The sequence below is a fragment of the Elgaria multicarinata genome, chromosome 4 (genome assembly GCF_023053635.1).
Source record: "Elgaria multicarinata webbii isolate HBS135686 ecotype San Diego chromosome 4, rElgMul1.1.pri, whole genome shotgun sequence".
In the NCBI taxonomy this organism is placed as follows: Eukaryota; Metazoa; Chordata; class Lepidosauria; order Squamata; family Anguidae; genus Elgaria; species Elgaria multicarinata.
This window is the reverse complement of record NC_086174.1, coordinates 148,078,890-148,099,406: the sequence shown is the minus strand read 5'-3', so window position 1 is coordinate 148,099,406 and position 20,517 is coordinate 148,078,890. Positions and strand designations below refer to the sequence as shown.

The following is a 20,517-nucleotide window of genomic DNA, read 5'->3' as shown; positions in this document are numbered from 1 at the left end:
AGAAGGCCTGGCACAAGCTGGATGTCCGCAGAGCCATTAAAGTTTACTTAAAAAGGACGGAGTCCTTTCGAAAATCTGATTCACTGTTTGTTTCTTTTCACCCTGTGGCTATGGGCAAGAAGGTTACCAGATCTACCCTAGCTAGGTGGTTAAAAGCATGTATTTTTTCGGCCTATGAGGCCTCATGCCTCCCCAAGCCATTAGGAGTCACAGCTCACTCCACTAGAGCAGCAGCCACATCAGCCGCCTTAAGTACTAATGCCCCTCTGGCAGAAATCTGCAAGGCGGCCACCTGGACAAGTCCTAATTCCTTCATAAGACATTACAAAATAGACACATATGCCTCAGCGGATGCCTCCTTTGGCAGGAGAGTCCTCCAGCAGATTGTAGGACTACAATAGACTCGGCTTAAGATTTTCCCACCCAGATAAGGGGTTTTAGCTTTTGCATATCCCATTGTGGGATGCCTTCCTCACACCAACCTGGAGAACGGAACATTGGTACTTACCGAGAAGGTTCCTTCTGGGTTGGTGTGCGGAAGGCATCCCAACCACACCCTGAAACACCACCGAGCCTATCAGGCCACTTGTCTCTGCATTTAGCCGGCCAGACCTTTTCCTAAGGATCCTCAAAGTTTGTACTCTCAGATTGATTTCTAAGTACTTACTAATAAGTTATCTGTTCTCTTCCTTACCTATGATACAAAGAGATGCTTCCTTTCTCAATTTTTGAGCTTTAGCCATGGACGGAACTGGCTAGGAGGAGCTTCAGACCAATAGAGGGCTTAAAACTCAGTCATGTGAGTCCCTGCTTTTCCTGGGCGATAGGGGGAGTTAACCCATTGTGGGATGCCTTCCGCACACCAACCCAGAAGGAACCTTCTCGGTAAGTACCAATGTTCCGTTCTGCACTTTGAACAGGAGCTAGGAAATGTCTAGCAAGATGCTGCCGAATTTGTTTGTACCTATTATGTACATTTTTTAAACCTTCTTCATATGTATGCCTGTTTCCTAAAGGAAAGGGAAAGCTGGCAACTTTTGCACTTGCATAAAGGCACTTGTCTTCTGCGAGATGCCGTCTGAGAGTTATGGCGCAAACTGCAATCAATGACCCTGTTTTTCACATAAAAACAAAGTGTTCGCCATTCTTTTAATACTCCATTGGGATCTCTCTCCCTCCCTTGAAGTTTCAGCATGTCTGGATGATTTTAAGTTAGTAACATTAGCTAAACCAGTAGAACTTATTGGTATGAGACTAGTTTCAGGACAGTGGTATAAAAATGTGGTACAGGGTAGCGTATAGCTTGCAGTATAATAGTGTTTCTTTATCTAGATCGCACTTCTGGATTCACCAACAGCGTTAAGTATGGAAGAAAAGCTTCAGCAGAATGAAGCAAGAGTAAGTTTTACTTTGACACATGACTTAAAACCCCCAATGCTTTCAGCACAGTCTTATGCATGTCTACTTAGAAGTAAATCCCATTGAATTCAGTGCGAGTTACTCCCTCATCAGGGTGCATAGGAATTCAGTCTTTCTCTCCATAGTTACTAGTCATGATGGCTATATGCTACCTCCAGTATCAGAGGCAATACGCCTATGTACACCAATTGCTGGGGAACATGGGTAGGAGGGTGCTGTTGCACTTGTGTCCTGCTTGTTGGTTCCTGGTCGACAGCTGGATGGCCACTGCATGAGCAGAATGTTGGACTTGATGGACCCTTGATCTGATCCATCATGGCTCTTCTTATGTTCCTATGTCCGTTACATATTTAAAAACAAATAACAATAGGTCTTGGCCTATTTCGTGTGCATGACCTGCACTCTTAACTTCACGTCTATAGGTCACTTATATATTATGTTGCTAGACATAAAATAAATTGTGAATGTGACAAATATGTTTGCAAACAGGTCTTCTACGCAAATACTTGTCACAAAGCTATGACTGGGCACAGCTCTACTGAATGAAGATTCAGTAGCAAACCCATGTTTACCTCTGCGTAATGTGTGAAATGGCATAGAGAGAGACGAGAACTCATAAGAAAAAACTTAACATCATTCTCATATCTACCATCTTTTACTCAAGCATTAAGCCCCTCCAAAATTGTACGTATGTTTGCACCCAAACTCAGATGTGCAGCATTGACAGACATCAAAAAATAGAGCAGTGAATAGGTGTCATCTCAAAGAATGCAAGTTCATTAACTTGTATTTTCTTTAAAACACCTCAAATGTAGTTTTGCATTTCTTCCGATGTAAGATCAGATTGTATTGGCTAATAACTGTGGTGGACACTGTTTAGTATAAACACTTCAAAAAGGTGCTGATTGGAATATATTATTCATGATCTAGTAGTAATCATTCCTTGCCCTGTTCAGAAATGTACTTCTGCATAAGAAGAATACCGGGTATTGTTTTTATTATCTTGTGTTAACCTCTCATTAGTATGTTGCATGATAGATCCTTGCTAATTGCAACTAGCGTAACTACAGGAAATTCTATCTGTAATTTATAATAGTCTTATTTTATTATTATTTATTTTATTTATTTTATTTATTTCATTTCTATACCGCCCAATAGGCGAAGCTCTTCAGGTTAATGTAGTAATTAATTGGTTTTGTAGACTAAACCCTTTATGGAGACATGTTTAACCGAAAAGAGGAATTTTCTTTTAATTGAATACATTTTTTTATTTAATACCATTCTCTAAAAATAATTAGTATAGGGTCAGAACCACAGGATTATTAATGTGATTACTAGGAACACAGATACAGGTGTAAATAGATAAAGATGAACCATTGGTAGACTACCCTGAATTCCTTAGAGAATAGACATAAAACAATTGGCATGCATAAGTGAGACCTGAGTGGGCAAACAGGAAGGAATTAGTATCTCTCAGTTGTGTCCACCTAGGTATTTGGTTCAGCATATGGGTAGATGTGAATGCCGGGGAGTGGGTGTTGACATGGTCTATAAGAATTCTATCTCTCTGTACAGGTTCCCTGTCTGTCTGAATGCTAATGTTTGCATTTTTGTGTTGGGCCAGCGGGACACATTGAGGATTCCTGCCTACCCAGCAGTCTCCCTACCTGAGCTGACAGAGGTGATCTCAGATGTGATGCTTTGATCCCCTGTGTTGCTGGTTTTGGGGGACATCAGCATTCATGCTGACGGACTCCATGATAACCATGGGACTTTTAGAATGTCACCTGCCCAACGCACGCAGCAGGTCACACTCCAGATTAGTTTTATTCCACTGATCGTGGGGATGGGGATCTGAAGGTGTGTGTTTGTGTGTGTGTGTCTTTGAATCACTCCCTTTGTCATGGTCAGATCACTTCCTGCTGAGTTTTAGACGGACAGAGGCTTTTCCCTCTTGCAAGGGTGGGGGTCCTATTAAGATCGTCTGCCCCTAAAAGTTAATGGATTCAGGTGGTTTCCAGAGGGCTCAAGGGGTGTTTCTAGCTAATACGGCTGGTGCTCCTTTTGAAAACCTGGTTGATCTGTGGAATGCAGAAATAACCAGGTAAGTTGAGACAATTGCTCCTGAGCACCCTCTCTGTAATACTTGTATGGCTCCATGGTAAACAAAATAGGAGACAGCTTAAGTGCAGATGGAGGAAAAACTCCTAGTAGAGGCAATTGAACACCAGTATGTACCTATGGTAAAGTATATTCAGGGGCAGTGAGGGCAGCAAAGAAACAATATCTCACTGCTTCTCTTTGCTGCCCAGCAGAGCTTTTCATGTTCGGACGGTGCCTATTACATGCTGGTCCTAAGGATGCTGTAGATCCATCTGAGGCCTGCTATAACACATTTGCTAGGCACTTCGAGGATAAAATCTCTTGCATCCACCAGGGCTTAGCCTCCAGTGATTCAGCAGGTAAATCAGGTTGAGGTATCCAGAGCACAGTCATTTGGTACAACTCGAGGACATTGAGAAGGTGCTTGGGCGTGTTCATGCAACCATTTCCATACTGGATGCCTGGCCCCTTTTGGCTTATAAAATCAAACAGGGAGGGAACAGCTGCCTGGCCAGGGAAGTGATTAATGCCGCCTTACAAGATGGAATAGTCCCTTGCAGTCTGAAAGAGGCGGCAGCAAGGCAAGATCCTTGAATGTTGTGGTGGGGTAGTGCTGAGACTGAATAGCTGGATCTATTTCAGTAAGGGTTCAGGCTAGGTTTGGGCGCAGAAGCAGCCTTGGTTGCTGTGTATGTGACCTAGGTATGTTGGGAGAGAGATAGGGGGAATGTGACCATGTTGATACTCCAGGATTTCTCAGCGGCTTTCAATACCATCGACCATGGATATCCTTCTGGGGTGACTGTCTGAGATGGGATTGGGGGGGGGGGTAATGCATTGCAGTGGTTCTGCTCCTATTTGGATGGCAGGCTCCAGAAGGTAGTACTTGGGGAATATTGGTCGGCCCTGTGGATTCTCCAGTATGGGCTTCTTCAGAGATCAGTTTTCTGCTCTGTGCTATTCAACATCTACATGAAACCACTGAGTGGAGTCATCCGGAGTTTTGGAGTGCATTGTTATCAGTATGCTGATGACATGCAACTCCTTTTCATAATCAGGTGAGGCCGTGGATGTGCTGAATCAATGCTTGGATGAGACAATGGACTGGATGAGGGCTAATATTATTTATTTATTTATTTATTTATTACATTTTTATACCACCCAATAGCCGAAGCTCTCTGGGCGGTTCACAAAAATTAAAACCATAATAAAACAACCAACAGGTTAAAAGCACAAATACAAAATACAGTATAAAAAGCACAACTAGAATAAAACCACGCAGCAAAATTGATATAAGATTAAAATACAGAGTTAAAACAGTAAAATTTAAATTTAAGATAAAATTAAGTGTTAAAATACTGAGTGAATAAAAAGGTCTTCAGCTGGCGACGAAAGGAGTACAGTGTAGGCGCCAGGCGGACCTCTCTGGGGAGCTCATTCCACAACTGGGGTGCCACAGCGGAGAAAGCCCTCCTCCTAGTAGCCACCTGCCTCACTTCCTTTGGCAGGGGCTCACGGAGAAGGGCCCCGGTAGATGATCTTAAGGTCCGGGTAGGTACATATGGGAGGAGGCGTTCCTTCAAATAACCTGGCCCCAAACCGTTTAGGGCTTTAAATGTCAATACCAGCACTTTGAATTGGGCCCGGACCTGGACTGGCAGCCAATGAAGTTGTAAAAGGACTGGCGTAATGTGATCTCGCCAGCCAGTCCCTGTTAGTAAACGGACTGCCCTGTTTTGTACCAGCTGAAGCTTCCGGACCATTTTCAAAGGCAGCCCCACATATAACGCATTGCAGTAATCCAAACGAGAGGTTATCAGAGCGTGGATAACTGTAGCTAGGCTATCTCTGTCCAGATAAGGGCGTAGTTGGTATATCAACCTAAGCTGATAAAAGGTGCTCTTTGCCACTGAGTTCACCTGTGCCTCAAGTGACAGTTCTGGATCCAAGAGCACCCCCAAACTACGGACCCGATCCTTTAGGGAGAGTGCAACCCCGTCCAGGACAGGGCAAACATCACCTCGCCGGACAGATGAACCACCCGCTAACAGTACCTCCGTCTTGTCTGGATTGAGTCTCAGTTTGTTAGCCCTCATCCAGTCCATTACCGTGCCCAGGCACTGCCTCACCTGGGTTTGATGAAAAGGAAAGGTAGAGCTGGGTATCATCCGCATATTGATGACACCTCAGTCCACATTTCCGGATAACCTCCCCCAGCGGCTTCATGTTTATGTTAAACAGCATAGGGGATAAAATAGAGCCCTGTGGAACCCCATGGCTTAGGGGTTAATATACTGAAGCTCAGTCCAGACAATGCTGAGATACTGTTAGTGGGTGGTTAGGGTTTCACTCTCCCTGTTTTGGTTGGGGTTGCACTCTCTGTGAAGAATTTATTTATTTATTTATTTATTTATTACATTTATATACCGCTCCCATAGCCAGGGCTCTCTGGGCGTTTTACAGAAATTCTAAAATTGAGGTAAAAACAAGTATACAAAATTTAAAACTCTAAAACACAGAACATACACACATAAAGCATTAAAAACCAATTAAAAACTAAACATGTGGGTAATTAGGATGTGCCGCCATATGCCTGGGCAAAGAGGAAAGTCTTAACCTGGCGCCCAAAAGATAGCAGCGTTGGTGCCAGGCGAGAAGAAAGTTTGTAGCTTGGGGGTCCTCCTGGAGTCATCTCTGTCACTTGAGGCTCACGTGGCCTCATTGTTATGGAGTGCCTTCTACCAGCTTCAGCTGGTAGCCCAACTACATTCCTATCTGGACAGGGATAACCTAGTTTCAGTAATCTATCCTCTGGTAACCTCCAGGTTAGATTACTGTGATGCACTCTACATGGGGCTGCCCTTGAAGACTGTTCAGACTCTATAGCTTGTAGAAAATGTGGCAGCTTGGGCCAAGTCTGAGTTTGCCTGTATGTTTCCAAGCCCGGTTCAAAGTGCTGGTTTTAACCTATAAAGCCTTACATAGCTCAGGACCACAATACCTGATGGAGCGCCTCTGCTGACTGGAACCTACCTGGACACTACAATCAACATCTGAGGCCTTCCTCCAAAGGAGGTTCAGAAGGTGGCAACAAGGGAGAGGGTCTTTTCAGTGGTGACCCTCACTTATGGAATGGACTCCCCATTGAAGCCCACCTGGCACCAACGCTATCTTTTCAGCATCAAGTTAAGACTGTCCTCTACTCCCAGGCATTGAATGGCATATGATGGGGCATGTCTGTCAGCTATCTTAATAGGCCTAATATTTTATTGAAATTGTTTTTAGCTGTTTAAATTGTTTTAAATTTTGTATATCGAAAAAAATATGTTACATTTTATTATCTTGTGAATTGTTGTGAACAGCCTTGAGCACTTGGGCTATTAGGCAGCATAGAAATGAAAATAACAATAACAGATTATTTTAAACATGGAATTCTGTTTGTGAGTAATATGCTGGTTTATTTTGTAGGTGCAAGAGCTAACCAAAGAGTGGACTAACAAGTGGAATGAAACCCAAAACATTCTAAAAGTAAGAGTCCATTAAATTCTTCTTTGTCAACATTCAGTTCTATAAGGAGTGGGTTCCTGTATTTGTGTTTATAGACTTTTCTCATGTTATATTTAACAAGTCCATTATTTAAACTTTCTTTATGTTAAACTTGTTAATGGTTTAAGAAATAACTTGAGTAATATGTTCTTCAGTATAAGGAAGAAACTATGATGGTCAACTTAAAAGTTCCAAAGAAGTGGGCAAGCTTTTGAGTTCATCAACATTCTTCATCAGTTTGGATGTTAAGTGCAAAAAAAAAAAAAAAAAAAAGCCATGGGAGAGAAATAGATATTGCTGGGCTTGATGAGAATTTGTAATATAGTTTGTACTACAGTTTGAAGATGGAATGAAGGAGATGATAAGCAAGCTTAAGTTAAACCACACTTGCTACTAAAGGTTGTACCAGAAAGCTACAGAGAAGCTTGGCTCCTGTGTCTTAGAAAAGATAAAAGCCAGAAGTATTTAGATCTGTCTTTAGCAATGATCGAAATTATCAGGTCTTTTGTAAGGCAAAGAGCAGAAATAAAGAAAAATATGCCCAAAATGGCATAAAGCCAAACATATGCATTGTAATTATAGTAGCAAAATACACCATCATTCGTAACATATGCTTGCATTGTTTTTGGTTCTTTTTATGTCAGTCTTAGCAGGAGGGGTGCATTTTTCTATAAGTGTGTCAAATTAGCAGAGGCCCAGTGAATTCCCTTGCAAAAACTGTCCTGCACAGCATGAGTACCTTGTTGTATATGCTATATCCTCAATAAGTAAAACAAAGGAAAGAAGGATGTTTGGAGAGGTAACACTCTCTCTTTTCACCCTCCCACCCTAATTGCAGCCCAGAAATCCAAGCTGCTATATTAAATAGCTCAGAAGGAATTTATTTCTCTTCTCCACAAATGGCAATGCTAGGCTGCGTTAGGGAGTGTTGTCCCAGTAGCTGCTGGGATTGTTGTGGTGTTACACTTGCCTAAAGGTCCTCACTGAATTGTGGTCCCTATTCATCTTTGGAACATACTGATAGTGCTGCTTCCTTCCCTCCCCCCTCCCCATTCACAACTCTACCGTAGTGGGATTTAATAAAAGGTAAGCAGTTCAGTGTTAGTATTTGTGGTGTTACCTGACTTGCCAATAACATAATGACTTCATACTTCAAAGTACACACAGTCTGGAATGCAGTGATGAACTGAAAACTACCTGGCAGATGGCATGGCAGAATGAACTGATTTGTTTAGTTTCTGCCTAGAAATCAAATTGGAAATTAAAATATTCATCTACTTCAAATTGTGCCATATATACCATAGTATATTCTCTTTTTTATCAGCTTGTTTTGTGGGTTTGTCCTGCCCCCGACCATTTTGATTTTAACTTGCATCTGCACAACATGCTTGCTTCAGGGGAAATGGAAACTACAGCTAATTTATCTGTTCTGCTTTACTACTGCATGCTTAAATTCTGCCTTTGGACGAAGCAAACTTTATGTGTATGCTATAAAACACACTGCTTCTGCAACAGCTGGAACATAAAACAGCTGGAAACGCTGGCTTTCCAAAACTTATATTGGCTCCTCATGTACTTGTAGATACAACTCTGCTTTCTCTTGCTATCCATTTGCTTTCCAGTGCATACCTATCTTGAAATGGATAACTGGGTGAAATGGACACATCTGTCTACTTCTGACGTGGCAGTGTACACCCTTAACCTGTTTATTTCTAAACTGACCCCATCACCACCTGACTTGAAATGGGAAAAGTCCAAGCATGGATTACGAAGACAACTTGTTTTAACAAATCATTGTTAAGGTTAACCACAGTTTGTCAGGTTTTAACAAAAATGAAAGCAAAAGCTTTTGATTCCCTCGTGGCCAAGCAGAACAGGGGAGGGGTCTGAAACTCACTGTGGCTTTTCCCATCACAATAAACCATAGTTTATCATATATTTGAAGCAGTTCTTGGTTTAGATTTTTTTTTCTGATATGAAAGGCAAGAAATTTTCAACATTTTGAAATAACTGCAGTGTGAGAGCAGGATATAAGTTGCAATTTCAGGCACCCATGTTTTCTGTTAGTTGCAGGGTGTTGCTTCCAGTTGACCACAGTGAGCATTTTGGAGTATCTGGACTCCAATTTAAGAACAATTACCTGCTCCCTATGTAAATAGAGATACCACTGCAAGGCCCATGAAAACATTGTTGAAGTTGCTCTTCCACTGTAATAACAATGTTTGTTGAAATTGGGAAGATACATAAGTTTTAAGTGATGCATGTTTTGATCAACGTAGTGTCATTAATGCTGCTTTGTACATAGAATCATAGAATAGCAGAGTTGGAAGGGGCCTACAAGGCCATTGAGTCCAACCCCCTGCTCAATGCAGGAATCTACCCTAAAGCATCCCTGACAGATGGTTGTCCAGCTGCCTCTTGAATACCTCTAGTGTGGGAGAACCCACAACCTCCCTAGGTCACTGGTTCCATTGTCGTACTGCTCTAACAGTCAGGAAGTTTTTCCTGATGTCCAACTGGAATCTGGCTTCCTTTAACTTGAGCCCGTTATTCTGTGTCCTGCACTCTGGGAGGATCGAGAAGAGATCCTGGCCCTCATAATATTTTTTTAAAAGTGTGGAGAAACATACCCATAATCAAGTTAAATATGTCTTCATTTTGACAAGAAGCTTAATTTATATTTTGGAGCCAGAATCTACTCTCTTGCATTCATTTTCTGTTTTATGTGCATGAGAATAGGATGTCTCGGCTAGATAAAATTTTGACCAAATTTTGTCAAAAGAAAAACCATCTTCCAATTTTCTAACTAGAAAGAGCTTTTTTTTTGTAGTCCCTTTTATTTTGTAGAATTACAGATCTTTATTATTACAGCTGACCATGATGGTTTAGTATTAAATATACCTTTGTAAGTTCATCTTCCTGCTTATATATCTCCGTAAGTTGTGCATGTGTTTGTTTAGGATTGTGTGAAAAGCTGCCTAGCTTTAAAATCCAAGTAAGATGTTGACTGCTTTGACCCCCATCTGCTGTGTACTGCCTTCCCAAATGTCACCAGCTTTGTCAATACAAAATATACACACCATAAACTGTGCATCTGGGGGAAAATGTGTTTGTGTTTACAGGTGTCTTATTAAAACTGCTCAGCAAACTTGACTTACTGCAGTGAGATTACCTTTTGGGGAGCAAAGCAAGTAGATTTTTGATTTTCATGTTCTGGGACTTGGGTAACTGGGTCTAAAACTTTTCATTAAACTGTTTAAGTCTTGCTCTGAGTGTATTCACCATGTGAGAATATAGAAGTATCAAATAATTAGACTATCCGCTAGAACCAGCATTGCCTGTTAAGAGTCGAGGGTATCTTCCTGTTCATAAGCTTATTTACCAGGTGGACATGCTGTGTGAAGTCTGTATGAAACTTACTGTGACAAATAAGACTACTTTTAAATTGGTCTGAGTTTTGACTTGTGCAGAATGCTTCCTTGGCTGTCTGTTTACAAGGGGATGCTTTAAGTCATAGTTTCTTAGGTCCTAGAGTATTAACTGCTTCATAATGGTTCCCAAGACAAAGAAAAGGTAACATTTTATGGTTTTGTTTATTATCACTAGTTTAATAGCTCAGGCTTAATGTTGTAAAGCATTACAACATTAAGCCTGAGCTATTACACTATTATTTTAGTGTTTTAATAATTAATTAATTAATTAATTAATTATTATCACTAGTTTAATAGCTCAGGCTTAATGTTGTAATGCTTTGGTTCCAATGAAAGGAGGTGTAAATTTGAGGTGTAAATTTTCTGTTCCAAATCGCTCAACGTTTTAGCATATCTGAGAAATAAAACATTTCATTGCACCATTGATCTAAATGTTTGTGAGCACTGAACTAAATGTTGGTAGTGGGTATTCCCAACTGTCCCAAACACTTATATCCTGTCCTTTACGTTTCTAGACCACTCAAACTTGTATTTTTCCCTCTTATGCATCTTGATAGGTTGAATCAGGGATGGCCACATTCTTCAACATGAGGGACTGGATTCCCCTATGATGTCACTACTCATTCCCACCCACCTGCACAAAACACAGAGACATACTAGATATGTCAGTCTCCCAACAATGAAGAATCCGCCCAGTGCTTAAATGACTGGACATCTCAGAGGCCTCACTAGTACTGCTTCATATTTCTGACATTATTTTAGTGTTTTAATAATTAATTAATTATTAATACACACAACCAGCCAATCAGAGATGAGTATCCTATGCCTTAATATGCAGGTAACAGAACTGAACATTTTAATCTTAGAGCAATTATGGATACTTCACATCTGATCTCACAGGAAAGAAGTAGTTTACCTCAAGCACTATGAACTGAATTAGCGTTCCTTGAATAACAGGATTCGGTGGGGAAGAATTTTTGATGGTGCCTCAGATTTTAGGCCTCAGAAATAGGGAATCAACCAATTTTTAAAAAAATGCAGCTTATTTTATTCTCCCAGGTCTATTTCTTAAAAGTTCTTTATTTTGCAAATTATGAAGAAAACAATAGCAAGAAACCAAAAGATGCATGGAATCGTTTAGGAGAGAATCCAGATCTTTAAGAGCAAAGGAAGAGTTTTTCTTAAAAGGAGCATTTTTTTCTCTTCTCTTCTCTTTCTTTGTGATCAAGATTCCTGTTTCTTGTTTTACCTGTTCTCATGTGCTTAAGCTTTTTAATATGAGTATATTTTTTTCTTTCAAATTTTAATTGCCCTGTCATATTACAATTGTACTTAAGCAGTAGGTCTGATTATCTAGTTATGCTGAACTTTCTGAATTTGATCATAATTGTTTCAATATTCAGTTTCTCCTCCCCACCTTCCACCTAATCTCTTTTCTCACTCTGTTGGTTACCTTCTCCAATTCTCTCTTCTCCACCCCACCCCAGTTTATCTAATTTCCTCTTCTTATCCTCGCTCTTTTCTTCTGCTGATTTGGAATGCCCAATCATCCATGTCCTGGCTCCCCACCTCCTGTCTTCACCTTAGGAAGTCCTGCATGCTTGCTTGTCCTCCCACCAGCATGCAGCCTCCCTTTGTTGCTCAACAATAGTAGTGATAACTCTGATGACAATGCCAACAAGATGGAATATAAAGCTGGGATTTAAAGCTTTAAAGCCTTCCTCTTCGTCTTCTCCAAACTTTTGTCTAGATGTTCTCCAATCAAAACATGCCCTTCCCACAAATATGTTATGTTTGTGGGAAGGGCATTTATAGGGCTTTATTGTCATTAGGTCAACTGTTCAATGCAAGGCAGGGTGTTCTAGCTTTCTTCTTTGCCAAACAGTCAGATCTCTGAAAGGATGGCTGCCTCTCCAGATGAATAAGCACAAATGTCTCTTTCTGTTAAAACTGAGGGCAAAACAAGTAGCCATTCTTGCATGTTGTAAAGTTGGTTACTGTGCCCATGAAACTGGCTAAATTACCACAAGCACAAAATGCAGGTTGCCATGGCCTCTCAGTCTTTGCAAAAATAGATTGGGAAAGGATGTGGTGAGCTAAGCTATAAGATACCTGCTTCAGAATCTATTCAGTAAACAGCAGCCCCTATTATAAACCTGCGGAATTGCTGTGTAAATTGATCCCAGTGTGTTTGAAAGTTTGTTAAAAGCATAGCCCTGTATGTTGCTTGTAATTGCAGATCATATCTTGTTGATGGTAGTGAAGACTTTTCTTCTAAATGTTAATAAATGATTTGAGGCTGTCATGTTATTGGCAACAACGAGTACTTGAATGGTCCACTGCTATTTGCATACTAATGCTGAGCTTAGCTAATGATAGTCTGTTGAAGCACAGCATTTCACTTTCAAGTTCTATAATTTCTACTCTTCTCTCTGGTCAAATTTGCAGAACCCATGGCCTCTTGTAGAGTTCTGGATGGCTTATTACCTATGGCAATAGGCCATCCTGGCCAGGTTCACATGATATGACAAGCTGCACTGCCAAAGGTAATGATACCAATCCCCCCACCCCACCCAGCACACATAGTGGTGAAATTAAGCCATCATGGCTTATTTCCTTTCTGTGACCATGTGAACCGTGTGTGTGTTATATAATGTAATGTGGACATATAATAAGTACAAGTGACATTTTTTCTTCAAGACCAATCTTACGTATGTGTTTGATATTTAACATAATTGAAGGTATTCATAAGTTCTTAATCTAGGAACAGGATCTCTGAAAAGATACAGAGATGCAAAGGATCACATGCAGATATGTGTGGACACACATGCAAATATATATTGTTTTTGTACAGAAACTTCTTCCTGTGGGCATTAATAAATGCATTCCTAAACATGAACATTTCTGCATCCCAGCAGGTGTTTTCTCTTTATGATCTATAAAATTTTCTTGGCCCATAAGCCTCCTCAATAAGAATTAAGCTTTCTTCTGATGGAGAGAGCCCTCCAGAAGGCCTTCTGTCAAAGGAAGGGAATACTTGCATCCAACCCCATATGCACTATTTCTTAAGTGTGAGATAGATAATGTAATAACCCCTCACAGGGTTGTTGTTGTGAGGATAACATGGAGAGGAGGTGGATTATGTACACAGCCCTGGGTTCCTTGGAGGAGAAAAGGCGGGATATAAGTGCAATAAATAAATAAGATTGATTTCAGATTTGCAAATCCCACGAAATTATTCTGGCTTGTATTTGTCTACATCTCCAAACTTACTTTCCCTGCCCACTTTCAAGTTCTGGCTATTTAGCCCTACGTGAAAACCAGGGGCACACCCTCCACAGATAGAGAACTTTTCTTGTTATTTACAGTTATTTTATTATATTCTCTATTTTCTCTTTGTACCTCATTTTCAGCCCTTAAAAGCTCTGCGGGAGAGCGCGTAACTTCTGAAAAACACACATCAAGGTTGTGTTTGTATGTGGTTTTGTTGTACTGTTCAGCTATGAGGAAAATATAGCTTCTAATTTCCCAAAACTTGTCTGCGCTTTATTTTTCTCAGCACTAGATGTCACTGCAGATACAGGTATTTGGCTTCCCCCCTTCCCCCCCCCCTTTTTTTTTTTTTTTTTTTTTTTGTATGCAGAGCTTTGGCTATATCAAAGGGGAAATGGATTGGAATAATTTGACTTCATGTTCCATCACGATAGCTGTTTGAAGAATTGCGAAACACTGCTATGGGTGCAGATTATAACAAGATAATGTAATTCCGGCTGAAAAACATGCAAACCACTATTGTTTTTTGTTGCAACACACATATGCTTTCACAAACAGATGAAATTACTTTCATTGAAACTCATTCCTATATAAAATATTGCTGGGAATTGAAGATCAACAAGATTATTTTAAATTGATATGGGATCAGGATTTAACAAGGCAGATAAGCGATCAGAGCTGGGGAAAGATATGGGATCTGTGTATTTTGAAAACGATAAAGGAAAATTATTATAAATTGGTTTGGAGGTGGTATTTAACACTAGCAAGATTAAATCAAATAGATAAGAAATATTCCATGTTATGCTGGAGGGGATGCCAGGAAACTGGCACCTACGTTCATATGTGGTGGAATTGTGAATATATACAGAAATTTTGGCAAATGGTGTTTAAGGAGATAAATGAAATAATTGGGATGAACTTAGAGGTATGTCCAAGTATTGCATTACTGTCAATTTATGAGAAAGTTAACTGCACACAAGCTATTAAAGATTTAATAACAAATTTACTGACAGCAGTGAGACTAATGATATCTCAGAAATGGAAGAAGCAAGGTGATTATCAAATAGAAGAATGGTATATGGAAGTTTGGGATATTGCTATTAACGATAAGCTAACTTGTTGTATTAAAGTTAAAAGAGGATTATTGAATCAATGATTTTAAAGAGATATGGAGATTATTTGTAGAGTTTATATTAATAAAGGGGAATGGGTGTAAACCTCAAGAGTCATTACAATTTTGGAAAGTAGAATAATTTTGGGCAAAAGGCGGGATACAAAATAATAATAATAATAATAATAATAATAATAATAATAATAATAATAATAATAGTAGTCCCTGGGGTGGGACTATTTTATATAGGAATTACTTATTATTACTTTATTACCAATATTATGTATTACCATTATATTGTGTTTATGTAGTAGTTTAAATTGGTGTTTGTTATATAATGTTAAAAATTTAAATATATATTTTTTTTAAAAAAGAAACTCATTCCAAATTCTATTGGTAGATTTTGCAATAGTGTTATTATCAGGAAACCTATTTCTCATTTCCGAAGCTGCTATATTCATAGAAAGGAAAACCCTTCCCTCCATGGAAGTTTTCCACCCAGTGCAAATAGCAGCTTCTAAGGAGTGATTTTCATGAGGACCAAAACAGGAGGAAAGGGTTAAACTCCCCCTGTCTGTGCTCCCTATAATTATCACACAGAGAGACCCATTGATGCTATTTGCATTTTTAAAAAAATGCATGTTAAAGTACAGCTGCTTGTGGAGTCTGGCCAATTCAGGGATATTCTTTTCTTTGGGGCAATATCCAACTATGTCATTCCACTAGTGCAAATGACATTGCGCTAGTGGAAACTAGGTTCTAAAGTACGTGCAAGAGGAGAATCCAGCTAAAGTTACATTTGTGGAATCACAGTTGTGTATTACGCTTGCACAAACAATTGCACAAGTGCAGTCACACATTACACTTGTGCAACTGATTGCGCATCAAGCTTGGGCAAATGTAAGACACAACCCCTTGCATAATGGAAAAATTATGTAAGACACGGTTGGATACTGCCCTTTGTTTTGCAGAATGATGGCTGGTCCCACTGACCATAACATAATCCTCCTTTGGAAGAAAAAAGTACTATGGCTTGGAAACTCTGGTCATATGATACTCTTGTTGACATCAGGGAGGGGCAGGGGAACACAATGCCTGCTTCCCTAGGATTTGTAAATAGCTAAGTAGCAGCACACATTGAAAGAGAGCTTTCTACTGGTTTGGTGAAAAGGAAGAATTTATTTCAGAAACAAGATTTAATGTTTACAGGTCTCATTCTCGCAGGCAGAGCAAATTTAATTTAATCTGCTTTCACTCTCCTTTCCCCCATTAAAACAAATTAAAGGTGCATATTTTTCTTCACCCCTTGCTGTTGTTCTGATTTCTTAGATTATAGGTTATTCTATTATTCAAGTTATTAGCATTGAAAGCCTCTCTTGCAGTGCAGATGGCTACACTTTGGCAAAGCATTACACACACACACACACACTGAAATAGTATGCATTAGGGAGACAGGATGCCTTCCAGCTCCGCTGCTCTTCCATAAAATTCCTTGCTTTGACTCTTTCCCTCTTGGAAAATTTCTTCTTGTGGATATTCTGTTGCATTTATGCAAGAGGAAAATCGTTACTGAAATTAATCAGAGATTTGCCTGTGCAAATACAGTTTGTATTTAAAAAGCCATTTGTTAATTTAGTACACATCACTAAAAATTAAGGCCACGTTTTCTGCAACGTTATTTGTAACTGTTGAGGTTTTTATAATGAAAAATGCTAGTAGAACATTTAATAATGCTAGTATTCGTCAGTGTGGCAATAATAATTTCTATGTGTTAACAAACATCAATATTTGTATGGCTAAGTTCTCAAACAATTTATGGGAGAAAAAAGTAATAAATAATGAAAAGAGCAAACTGCCTTTATAAGATCTATAATGGGTATGTAATTCCCTTCCCCTCACTACTCTGAAATGAATGGCATCATTAATTGCACATCATTTCAACTTCGCTACGCCAGTAGTTTCTCATTTGGACAGAGCTGCATGCTACATCTGTCTATTTTAATTGACATTCATTTTGGAGGTCTATTGATGTCTGGACTGCTTTGGCACCACCTGTATTTTCTCAGTAAGCTATTCACAACAGTGCTATGTATACATAATATAGTGTCCCCCCTCCCCCTTATTTAGTTTTCTGCACATACTTCAATGGATTTTCTTGATTGATGAAGATAGTATGACCTAAAGTACTGAGAGGGAAAAGCAGATCTAAGAAATCTCACCATAGCAGTGTGTGTGTGTGTGTTGTGCTGTTGTTGTTGCTGTTGTATCTTTGACATAGTTTATTAAGCAGCATAGAAGATTACCAAAGCTTTTTATATAACAGTGTGGTGAAGTGGCTAAAGTGTTGGACTGGGAGTCAGGAGATCCGGGTTCTAGTCCCCACTCATCCATGGAAACCCACTGGGTGACTTTGAGCCAGTCACAGACTCTCAGTCCAACCTACCTCACAGGGTTGTTGTTGTTGTGAAGATAAAATGGAGAGAAGGGGGACTGTGTACACCAGTTTGGGTTCATTGGAGGAAAAAAGGTGGGATAGAAATGCAATAAATAAATAAATAAAATTTTCTGCCCTTTACAATTGGGGCAGAGAAAAGTGTCAAAACAGAGCTTGTTTCTGGAGAGTTTTGGGATATTGGATTGGATCCAGATTTAGTTGTATGCTACAGGACTGAGGATGGCAGCCCCCCCCCCCACACACACACAGCAGCTCCCACCCCACCCTTTTGAAAATGGTGGATAAAGGGACATGAGAGCTTGCTGAATGGGATACAGAAGAAAGGGGAGATCCCCGTAAATTGGGCAGAGATGCCGCTGCCTGATTTTCAGGGATTCTTCTTTCACCACAGCTTACCTCATTCAACAGGGTCCCCTATCCCTCTTTCTAGCTTTTCAGGGGGCTGGAGGGACTGCTGTGGGCATGAGGGGGCGGGGATGTCTGCTACCCACTGGCCTGTTGCATGTGCCTAAATCTAGATCCAGCGTCTTGCCTGCAATATAACTTGTGATGCACTGAGGTTTTCAAACAGAGTGGCATTTATGTAGTCTAGAGTTTTATTATTACATTTATAACCCACATTTTTTTGCTCTCACATGGAACCCAAGGCAGTGTACATGATCTTCTTCCTCTCTGTTTTATCCTCACAAAAACCCTGTGAAATGGGTTAAGCTAAGAGTCAGTGACTGGCCCAAAGTCATCCAGTAAGCTTCATGGCCAAGTGGGGACTGGAACCCAGGTATTCCAGATCCCAGTCTAACACTCTTACCAGAGCACCACACTGGCTATGTATTACCCAGATAACTTAACAAAACTATGTAAAAAGATCATAGAATAGCAGAGTTGGAAGGGGCCTACAAGGCCATCGAGTCCAACCCCCTGCTCAATGCAGGAATCCACCCTAAAGCATCCCAGACAGATGCTTGTCCAGCTGCCTCTTGAAGGCCTCTAGTGTGGGAGAGCCCACAACCTCCCTAGGTAGCTGATTCCACCGTCGCACTGCTCTAACAGTCAGGAAGTTTTTCCTGATGTCCAGCTGGAATCTGGCTTCCTTAACTTGAGCCCGTTATTCCGTGTCCTGCACTCTGGGAGGATCGAGAAGAGATCCTGGCCCTCCTCTGTGTGACAACCTTTTAAGTATTTGAAGAGTGCTATCATGTCTCCCCTCAATCTTCTCTTCTCCGGGCTAAACATGCCCAGTTCTTTCAGTCTCTCTTCATAGGGCTTTGTTTCTAGACCTCTGATCATCCTGGTTGCCCTCTTCTGAACACGCTCCAGCTTGTCTGCGTCCTTCTTGAATTGTGGAGCCCAGAACTGGACGCAATACTCTAGATGAGGCCTAACCAGGGCCGAATAGAGAGGAACCAGTACCTCACGTGATTTGGAAGCTATACTTCTATTAATGCAGCCCAAAATAGCATTTGCCTTTCTTGCAGCCATATCGCACTGTTGGCTCATATTCAGCTTGCGATCTACAACAATTCCAAGATCTTTCTCGTTTGTAGTATTGCTGAGCCAAGTGTCCCCCATCTTGTAACTGTGCATTTGGTTTCTATTCCCTAAATGTAGAACTTGGCATTTATCCCTATTAAATTTCATTCTGTTGTTTTCAGCCCAGCACTCCAGCCTATCAAGATCACTTTGAAGTTTGTTTCTGTCTTCCAGGGTATTAGCTATCCCACCCAATTGTGTGTCATCTGCAAATTTTATCAGCGTTCCCTGCACCCCACTCGTTGCCTCTCCCCAGTTTGAGAAGGTTCCATTGATAAGTACTCTTTGAGTCCGATTCTGTAGCCAACTGTGGATCCACCTAATAGTTGTTCCATCTAGCCCACTTTTAGCTAGTTTGTTAATCAGAATGTCATGTGGTACTTTGTCAAAAGCTTTGCTGAAGTCAAGATATATGACATCCACAGCATTCCCACAGTCCCCAAGGGAGGTTATCCTATCAAAAAATGAGATCAAATTAGTCTGACAGGATTTGTTCCTGACAAATCCATGTTGGCTTCTAGTAATCACTGCATTGATTTCAAGGTGTTTACAGATTGACTTCTTTATAATCTGCTCCAGAATTTTCCCAGGGATGGATGTCAGACTGACTGGTCTGTAGTTCCCAGGTTCCTCCTTTTTGAAGATAGGGACAACGTTAGCCCTCCTCCAGTCGTCCGGCACCTCACCCGTCTTCCATGATTTTGCAAAGATAATAGACAAAGGTTCTGAGAGTTCTTCCGCTAGCTCTTTCATTACTCTTGGATGCAGTTCATCGGGCCCTGGAGATTTGAACTCATTCAAGGAAATTAGGTGTTCTTTGACCATTTGTTTATCAATCTCAAACTGCAATCCTGCCCCCTCAACTTCTGCTTCACTTTTTCCAGGGGGTTCATAGACCCGCTTTTGGGAGAAGACCGAGGCAAAGTAGGAATTGAGCACTTCAGCCTTTTCTTTGTCGTCCGTTATCAATTTGCCATCCTCATTAAGCAGTGAACCACCATTTCTTTCCTCTGTCTTTTACTACTCACGTATCTGAAGAAAGCCTTTTTATTGCTTTTAGCATCCCTCGCTAATCTCAGCTCATTCTGAGCTTTAGCCTTCCTGACACCATTTCGGCACTTCTGTGCCACTTGTCTGTACTCTTCTTTTGTAGCCTGGCCTTCCTTCCACTTCCTATATGTATCCCTTTTTGTTTTCAGTTCATCAATAAGCTTTTTGTGGAGCCACATGGTTTCCTCTGTTGTCTTCTATCTTTTCTCCTTGTTGGAATTGTTTGTAACTGTGCCTTTAAAATTTCATTTTTTAGATACTCCCACCCATCCTGCACTCCTTTTCTCTTTAGGCTCCCTTGCCACGGGACCTTACTTATTATAGTTCTGAGTTTATTAAAATCAGGTTTCCTAAAATCCAGAGTACGTGTATGGCTACGCTCGACTTTTGTCTCCTTCATAATCAAGAATTCAAGTATGACGTGGTCACTTTCCCCCAGAGTTCCCGTAACTGCCACTTTATCCACTAAGTCATCCCTATTGGTCAATAACAAGTCAAGGATTGCCGATCCTCTAGTTCCTTCCACCACTTTCTGTAGGAGAAAGTTATCACCCACATATGTCAGGAATTTCTTGGAAGGGCCTCTTTTGGCAGTAATG

At 40.5% G+C, this 20,517-nt stretch overlaps 1 protein-coding gene across 5 annotated transcripts in view; it reads left to right on the top strand.

The window, feature by feature from the left end:
* KIF16B (kinesin family member 16B) overlaps positions 1 to 20,517 on the top strand; it is a 183,976-nt gene that overhangs the window by 47,383 nt on the left and 116,076 nt on the right. For all 5 annotated transcript variants that reach the window (XM_063125353.1, XM_063125354.1, XM_063125352.1 and 2 more), the window contains 2 exons: positions 1,333 to 1,398; positions 6,991 to 7,050. In XM_063125353.1, coding sequence (XP_062981423.1) covers positions 1,333 to 1,398; positions 6,991 to 7,050 — 126 coding nt within the window. The remainder of the gene's footprint in view (positions 1 to 1,332; positions 1,399 to 6,990; positions 7,051 to 20,517) is intronic.